The following is a 10,016-nucleotide window of genomic DNA, read 5'->3' on the forward strand; positions in this document are numbered from 1 at the left end:
ACGATGGCAAGTTGATGTTGATGGTTGTTCAAGCACACTTTGAGCAGCAATGTTTTCGGTTGACCTTACTGGACGAGCACGTGAACAAGTTGCTTTATCCAGTTTTGCCGAATTCGCTTCACAAATTGATCCACAAACTGCATTGAAAGCATTTCTTTTCTATCAAATTTTCCACGTTTTTCTTACAGTTTGGATTGAAGACTCACTTTGGAAATAAGTTTTCAATATTTCCCAATTTTGTTTAAGCGTATAGCGACCCATTTCGTAAATGTCAAACAAAAAAACTAAATTTCTGATACATCATAAATGTTATTACGCCTTTCAAACTCAAAATAAACGGTAGTTGAAATTCCAAACGCTAGATGACCTACCCTGTATATACATAACAATTCTTTTAAAAAATTACGTTAAAATCCATAAATATTGCTTGTAATCCTTAATTCCTGTTATTCGTTGATGCACTAAAATGAATTTGTTTTGTCTTCTATAATCTGCATTATTTTCACAAAAATCAGTGTAAAGTACATGTAAGAGATCATTGACTCGTTGAAATCTAAAGTTTGTATATCTGAATTGAATGAAAGAAATTTAGTTATGTTTTTAAGATATAAAGATTAAAATTAAAATATATGCATTATATACGCATAAATATAAGCATATTTTAATTACATTAATAAATAATTAGTCAAACTAAATAAAAATTTTGTTTATTTTATATGTTTTATTATATTTTCTATATACTTGTTTCTATATATTGTATAACACAATAAATTTTTATTATTTTTCCATTTAAGTTATCTTATAATGCATTCTTCTTTACAATTTCAATGCTATAATATTGATAAAATATTTAAAATTGTATAAATTATCTTGAAGTATTAAAATAATTTTAAAAATCTTTAAATGTTTCAAACTATAAACACTTTGACGCACACTGTCAATAAAAAAGCTTTCAAAATAAATGTTTACGTATATACTAACTCAAGAATAGTTCCCCAAATCAGAACACTTAGGATATTTATAAGTTTTACATGTAACCCTGCGTAAACAAGAACAACAAGCACCATGAAAGTATAAATGGAATTCCAGCCAAATCCAAAAGAAATCACAAAATCCCAAGGAAAAATTGTATGAAATAGTAATGCTAAGTGATAAAAAATGTATACAATCCATCCAATTATTATTCGAATTATCCAGTTACGCAATTGTTGGTATTCTTTTGGCGCACACGCCGAGTGCTTCCAATGTGTCGTCTACTATGGAAAGCTCATATAAGCACATTTTCAATTCCTTTAAAAAATCATATTGTTCGATGATTATGTCTAATCATATTGTATGATGACAAAAAGAAGTTATTACAATTATTACAATTTTTCTTAAATAAAAATTATTGCAATGTGTATAGAAAATATGATAGATAATAAGTTATCGAAATTTGATTAAAATATTGATTATAGAATATAAGATTTAATAAAGTTATATTAAAAACTAATCTAGAAAAGTAATATAAATACAAATATTAATTTCAAACATTTTTGTTTAAAAATTTTTTATAAATTTGTATTTGCCTGTAATTGTGACAATAAAATTTTCTTAATTCTTTCAATAAAAAGAAATGATCATATAAAAGTTAGAAAATTTTAAAAAGTCAACTAATAAATCCCTTCCCTAATAAATTAGGGAATACATTAAAAAATTCTTACTTTAAAACGAAACAAGCTAATCAGTATTGATGTAATTGTACTGATTTCTTTTATGCTATCTACCCAATCTGTTACTCTATTCTTCCAATCCTCGTAGAATATCAGAATCGTGAAATATGTATAAAGACTCAATGTAGCCAAGATATATAGATAAGAGATATAAGGCCTATGATGTCCACGAGGATATTCGAACCAGCTCAAACCGTAGAACGAACCAATGTTCAATAAAAGTACCAGTGCTCCCTGTAGCGTTTTTGTCATAATTCACGAACCGTTGACTAGTAATTTGAATTCTTGAAGAACGGGACACAAACGCGTTTAAATACTTTTCATAAAATGCTTTCATAAAATACTTTTAAAAAATAGTTTGTTTCTTTCTGCAGATCTTCTAGGAACTTTGTAAAGAATTACTCTGTACATACATTTTGAGGGATAACGTATATATTTACGGTTCAACCAGTAAGTATTGAGTGATAGAATCAACATATTTTAGATTAGATTACTTTCTTTTTGCAGAATTTTTATTTATACGTACGTATTATTACAAGACATTATAAACATACTGTAATACAATTGTAATATTTTCAACGTTATGTCTTTATGCTAAATACAAACGTGTTTAATGGATGCTTTTTACTTATATGGTTTTTAACGTATCGATTTGCGTAGTTGATAACTTCGATGATATTTTATAAGTACGTAGAAGTTAATGCAGATAATATTATTTATTAAAATAAATGTTGAAAATAACAGTTACAGCTCTGATGACTTTAACATTATTAAGGTAGCCCTTGAGTGACCTTCAGGTTTTAACCCGCGTTATTCATTTAAAAACTATTTACAAATAAACTTAATGGTATAAATATACATATAACTTTATAATTGTAACTGTTAAATTATAATTATCACAAATAACTCAATAAGATAAACGTTCCAATGACTGGACAATATACTTATGTCCAGACACTTACACAAAATTTATTATTATTAATCTCAAATGCTTTTTTATTACTGTATTATAATGTAATTGCATTTAAAGATTACAATTATATTATAATATTACGTTTGAAAAAGCGTATTTAAGATTAATATTAACTTAAATAAATAAAGTGTTGTGTAAATGTCCGGACATAGATACATGTCTAGTCATTTTTTATTTATTTTAATTAATAATTGAGGAACTTTCAAAAGGCGTTTTGTTCAAAATTTGTAATTTTTAGAAAATGAGAAAGAAACTAAGAAAACTACGCACTTCACAGAACATAATATGCCAATCAATAGAATGTGAAATATTAAACAAAATTGTTAAAAAATTGCTAAAAATGTTAAACAAATGTATTTTGTTTGTTAAAAAACATAATGCACTTTGAAATGTCTGTATTTTTCTGAGTTTTTTCAGCATATAAATTAACAATGAGAAAATGCTTTCTGAACATCTCAAAGTAGCTTATCTGAGTCTTTCGATACTGAACACTCCGTCATCTCTAATTAAAAAATTAAATTATGGACAAAATTCATTTTGTCAGCAAAAGTCTGCTCCTCAATTATTATAAGTGGATTCAAATGATTTTTTTTTGCTTAAGGCACTAAGCGACTAAAATTGAAGATCATTCAGAGTCATGACTTTGACAACATATATCAAGATCAAGGTCATCGGTACTGATTCTCTCCAATCCCAATCATTTATCATAACTTCTTATTATAGTTTTTGGAAAGCTTTTGATACCAGTTATTAGATTCTGGAATTAAAAATAGAATGTCCCATTAAAAAAAATCGATGTAATCTTGACCTGACTTTGACGATGTCATCCAAGGTTAAACGGATGTGATCAATAAATAGATTTTTTAAATTCTACAACTTTTGTTTAAAACATTTTTCTCAAAAATACTTTACTATCGAGATATTTCTGGACTTTTGATACACCCTTATAACTTAATTAGAAAATTTCATAGACTTTTTTATTTAATATTTACAATAAGAAATTACTTTATTTATATTTTTATGTAAAGTTGTACGAAAAAATACAAAAAAAAATTTGTATACCTTATAATATTAATTAAGCAATATATATTACAACAAAAGTATTATTATATTATAACCAGTGTTGGGTAGTATCTCTATATATATATATATCTAGATACATTTTGTGTATCTAATCTGTATCTGAGGTACATTCAAATTCAAGTATTTGTATCTGTATCTAGATAAAAAAAATGCAACATCTGAACTGATTTTCAAATGCATTTTCCAGATACATTGCATAGTCATTCCATTTTATATGTGATTATCGATTGATTTCATTCCATAGAAAAAAAGTAGTTTTTGTTATTGCTAAAATTCTATAACATGATTAGTTTTTCCTTTAGTTTCTCATCTAAATGCAAATCAGTCATATTAAAGGATTTTACAGTTATATAGCTGTTTTTTCTGAACGCAATCAGTGATCTTGGATTGTAAAATTTCTAATGCATGCATTAACATATAGTTAAGCTGGAAACACAATGCTTGAAGCATTTTTAATTTATAAAATTATGAATAATATCGTCTTATAATTCTTATCTTAAATCGTTTTATAATAATTATAAGTTTTTTCAATTATTTATATAAATGTACTAAAAATGAATAAATGAATGATTCATTTAACAGCTAATATATTTTTTTTACACATTATCATTATTACAATAAAATTAATTTAAGAATATCTGAAGATACTTTTAAAGTATTTGATATCTGTATCTATATACATCTTAATATCTATATCTGTTTAGATAAATTTTCGTAACTGTATCAGGATCTAGATAAATTTTAAGAGTATCTTAAACTCATCACTGACCTAGTTCAATCAATTACAGAATCAATTACAGAATATTCGAATATTCTCCTGTTACAATCGTACGACAGGGGAATGCTCGATTGTAGTTGGTTGACATTCTTCTTACATTCTAATTCGGATTAAATGATCCTCGGTGGAAACTAGGTGATTGATTATAACTATAGGAAAATTGATTTTAAATTTTAAAGTATTTCAAGCTTGATATGAACGTAAAGCAATCATAATATTAAAATGTAAAATATGGTAAGATAAGATCTTTAAAAATATTTAAAAATTCCATATTCGAATAAGCACAATGTGATTTAGGTCGGTCGCATAGCCGCCTGAATTCTTCATGATAATTTTTTCGCAAAATTCAAGTATCGCATCGAGATATTAAGCATTTGTGTTTATGCTATAAAATAATAAAGATTATTTCGACTTTAACATAGCCTGAAGATTGCACAATGTCAATAATAATTGCACTAGTTCTTATGACTTATGTGAATTATTAAAAGAATCAATTTACTAGAATCAATTTACTAGAAAAAACGTTATCTTCATTATTCTTCGAATTAATAAAAGAAACAAAACAATTTACACTGCAGTTACACTGAAAATAGTGGTATGACTAAATAATGATATGAAGATAAGATATAAATAATGATATATAATTTATAATTTCAGAACAATATTATAGATCTATGTTGTTTCTTATGTATATAAGCAATATTCTTGGAAAAGACAGACTATGAGATATGTACAGGTTAAAAATAAAACTAAAAAATTGTGAAGGTAACATGTTTGCATTTTATTTTTTATTACATTCAAAATATGCACATGTTTTTTTTTTTAGAAAAGTGTACATTTGATATATACACTACACCTGTATAATTATTTGCATCTATGTTTAATTACTGTTACTAATAAAATATAGGCATTATTATATAGAGAGATTAGTTGGGAAAGTTACTTTGTAAAAGAAATTAATTACAATCACAGCTTCTTTTTGCAAAAAGTAATTGTTGCCATTATAATTAATATAAAAAAAGATTTTATGTAATATAACAATGAAAAATATACAAATGCACTTAATTGAGAAATAATTCCAATATTATGCTATTTAGATATTTATGTAATTTGCAATCTATTCGATTATTATTTCAATCCAATTACGCAGATGTTAATATTCTTTTTTGATCTTCTAAACTCTTCTGATATGTCATTCATTATAGAAAGTTTATATGTAAATATATTTTTAATTTCTTTAAAAAATCATATTGATCAGTTATTTGATATAAGAAAAAATTATTCTAATTTTATATTTGAATAAAAATTGTTATTGTATAGAAAATGTAATGACCCATACAGCACAGAAGATTGAAGCAATATTGCTTCAATGTTGCAATATTGCAGATTGCAATGTAATGTATGTATTGCAGAGATATTACAGAAATGTAAATTAACAATATGTCTGTAAAATGTCAGTAATATGCTTGTAATATTCCACAAACATTGCAAAATTGTAATTCTTTAATTGTTACTAATAATAATAATAATATAAAAATATAATAATAAGATTGGAAATAAGACCGTTTATGTTAGAAACATTACTTTAAATACGAAGCATCACTACGGTTTGAATGTAAAGATGTTGAACTATTATATAAATTCATTTTTAAATGAATTATTTTCAGAAATTATAATTGCATGCCGATATAGTTGTCGAACTTTCAACGCAATGAAATATTAATAATCCTCCAAAATTTCCCAAATTTACAAACCATAATAATACTTATGAAAATAATTCGTTTAAAAATAAATATATATAATAGTTCAACATTTTTACATTCAGACCATAGTGGCGCTTCATATTTAAAGTAATAAAAATATAAGTTTTTATCATATTTATGTAATACAGTCTTTTAGTTTAACTGTAAACATTTTTATGTATGATATAATAATGTATTTTATGATATAATAATATAATCCATTTTATATTTAAATAAAAAATTTATTGATCTATTATTTGATGGCCATTTTATTAGCTTTATATTTTGGTTTATTTAATTTTATATGTATTTTTAATATGAAATCAAAAGATTGTATAATATCGAATTTGGATATAATGCATCATTATTGGATAAGAGGATAAGCAATTAAGCTGTTGAAAATGATTTATCGAAAAATTAATTATGTGATCGATGATGTATTTATGCCTGATGTGAACGCAAGAATAAACCAACGCTTAAACTTTATTGATCAATTTTTAATCGATTCGATTGTCATTTTTTTAATCAATTTCAATTCTCGGAGTAGTTTCGAATTAAAAAGAATCACTGCAATTAATTTAATCCATGATTAACTTATCAAGCGACTGTATTATTATATTAATTGTGAATTGTGAATAATATTTGTAGTTTGTTCAGGGTACACACATGCTTTATCCTTACGAATAAATTTATCCTTCAGAATTAATACTATTTATTGGAATATTTTATAGTTTTATCATAAAAAATTACTTTTGGAAAGCACATATCACTAGAAATGAGATTTGTAGAAAAATTAAAGTTAGTGAGATATATGTATAAAAATAGTTTTTATTTTAGAATCTTCGTAAAAAATTTATTCAAATACATTATAATGCAATATTGATGGAACGTATTGTTGCAATATGACAAAAAGCGGATATCTTAACATTCTCGGAATTTTGCAATAATGATTTAACAACGTTTTGCAATCACCATGCAATATTGCAATGTTTCAATGAAATTATTCTGCAATCTTTCTGTGCTATATATTTCTAATATCAAATATACTGAAGCAACAATACTGAAGAACATTAAATACTTAATTGTAAAATACAATTTAAATGATTTGAATGATACAAATAAATTTTGATGCTTGACGGGAAACATTCACAACAATTCGTCATACGTAAGGATAATCAATGTGAGGATTGCGCGAGAAATACGGAGCACTATAACAAGTTATATTTGAAATTTGAATTAGATATATTTGTATTTGTTTGAAAATTGATATAATATAATTAACGTAACATGTATTTTAATTAAAAAGATAACATTTAAAAAAAAAATATTTTTTTATATATTTAATCCATAATTAATCAAAAATACATAACATCTTATCATAACATATATGATTAATTATTTATTTAACTTTTCTTTCTTATCTATCAACACTAAACATTTTTGAAAAAAATTAATCTTTAACTCAACAATATTTTATGAATTACCAAAAATTTTAAAATTTTATTTGTTTCTACATTTGCAATGGCGCTATTATATTTTTCCCATTTTAATTTGAGAAATGTAATTCACAATTAAATATTTAATGTTTTTCAATATTGTTGCATTAGAAATAAACGTATGATACAAATTAAATGTATAACTTTAATGATAATTAAGGATAATTAATATCTTTAAGACAGTAAATTTGAAATTAATATGCTAATGAAAATATATTAATTACTTAACTATACAAAAATAATATAATAAAATAGTTTGTAATGTAACTAATATATATTATTAAGTTGAAAATGTAAAATAAGTTAAATCAATAAGTTAATCAATTTACATTATCGATTGCAAATTTTATTAAATGTATGTCATACTGATGAATAAATAAAATTTGCAGTCGATAATGTAAATTGTTAGACATGCTCCAGAATTTTTCATCTTTTTTAAAAAAGTCTTAAAAACATTTAGTTCAAGATTCTTTTAGATGTCTTCCAGTCATGTATACATGTTACTTTCTGAGAAATATATTTAATAATCGCAAAATATCAATTGTCGATAATATCATTGTTTTTCAATTATCTCTGGATCCTCGGAGTCCTATTGATATATCGACGAGACACTATTAAAAATATCATTCGATTCTGCGAAATATTCGTAATTGTTTAAATTGAAATTAAAATTAATCTACATGAATTTATGATAAAATTAATCTTCTCCATGCATTAATATAGATTGAATATTATTCGTGTATTAGATTAATAATTATCTAATTTGAACATAGAAATAATATTTTATCAACGCGGCGAATCCTGAGTACTTAGTTGCGGGAATGGCCACGCGATGGCGCTGGACATGTCGTGACAAGCGAGACCGTTAGCCGACGGTGTCGCACGACGCCGAGTCCGGGTATTTGTCAATATCTGCTCCGGGATTTTCGGCGTTCTGCGTGGCGAGAGCGCGCGTGCACCGCATCGTGTGAACACATTCCGCACGCTACGGCTACGCGCACGAGAGGAGCCACGACAGTTATCCTCAGAGTTCCGCGTATTGTCGCATAGTGTCCTCCCTTCAGGCGAAAAGAGACCTCTTCCTCGGGGTTTACGGAGGGACACAAAACGGAGTGGCCGTCGAACGCCCGCCGTCACGTCCGTCGTGCTGCATCGCGTCGCGTCGCGTCGCGCGAACCTGGCCGAGCGAACGAGTTCGGGAGTGCGTGATTGTAGTAGTAACGGCGATACCTGTGTGCGCTCGTGGCGTATATCGTGAGTGACGATATCCTCCGCCGACGGGGGAGGCAAGGGAGAAGCGAATTGTAGCGTCAGTGACGTACCTTCTCGCGTATAATACGCGCGGAATAGCGGCCGGGAGCGGCGGCCGCACGACGACGGTCGTGTCACGTCTGCATTCAACCACGGAACGTTCTCCTGTCTACGAATGCGGTCCACGGCCGTGTATTAACATGTGAGTATGTACATACGTTTATTACACGAGATTCTCTCTCGTACGTTTTGCGAGCGAAATGCTCCATCGGAGCTGCAACGAGCGAAATGGCTTTCGAGAGAAAGGGTTTCGTTGATGTCGCGCGGTCTTGTTGGTGGTATTGTTATAAACAGATCAGTTCCTCTTATAAACCTCTATAAACCTGAATGTATGTGTATGCACCTTGCCGTAAATGCGCATGTACCAGGTGCTTCGGAATTAACGAATGGACACGTTACTTTGGGAAATTTTGAAATGAATTTCTTTTTAATGAGAATTAATTGATCTTTTATACATTTTTATTCATGGTTTTAATTACTGTCACCCTAAAATTCAAATACAAAAATCTCGCGAGAGTAAAGTCTATTCTTAATCGCAAGTGATCCCGATTCTTTACTTCGTAGATTATTTCGGGGAAGAGTTCTGTCTACACTCGAGCTGTGTGTATATCTTGTAAGTTGTACGGTAACAGCTCTAAGGATAAGATCGGCATTCAGGACAAGAATCGATCCTGGAGTTTCTCTCGTGACTCCAGAGAACGTACCTATCCAGTTATTCTCGGACACCTTGTATAACGACGTCGCCTACGCTCGCGTGTGTATGCGTGTCGGTGTGAGTGCGCACGCCACTGCTCCATTCGACCTCTGTGTATGTATGTGTGTGTGTATAATCGACACACATGTGTCGAACTCTCTCTCTCTCTCTCTCTCTCTCTCTCTCTCTCTCTCTCTCTCTCTCTCTCTCTCCCTCCCTCCCTCCCT

General features: G+C 28.1%; 1 protein-coding gene across 2 annotated transcripts in view; it reads left to right on the forward strand.

The window, feature by feature from the left end:
- Positions 1 to 9,108: 9,108 nt before the first annotated feature.
- Positions 9,109 to 10,016, forward strand: part of LOC108690496 (serine/threonine-protein kinase tricorner) — a 138,804-nt gene continuing 137,896 nt past the window's right edge. Inside the window, exon 1 of one of the 2 annotated variants that reach the window (XM_018197845.1) lies at positions 9,109 to 9,241. Coding sequence is in view for 1 of the 2 variants with exons in the window: in XM_018197827.1 (XP_018053316.1) it covers positions 9,236 to 9,237 (2 nt within the window). In the remaining variant the exon portion in view is untranslated. The remainder of the gene's footprint in view (positions 9,242 to 10,016) is intronic. The other variant, XM_018197827.1, reaches the window with a different exon arrangement.

This window comes from Atta colombica, unplaced genomic scaffold, assembly GCF_001594045.1.
Source record: "Atta colombica isolate Treedump-2 unplaced genomic scaffold, Acol1.0 scaffold105, whole genome shotgun sequence".
Taxonomy (NCBI): Eukaryota; Metazoa; Arthropoda; class Insecta; order Hymenoptera; family Formicidae; genus Atta; species Atta colombica.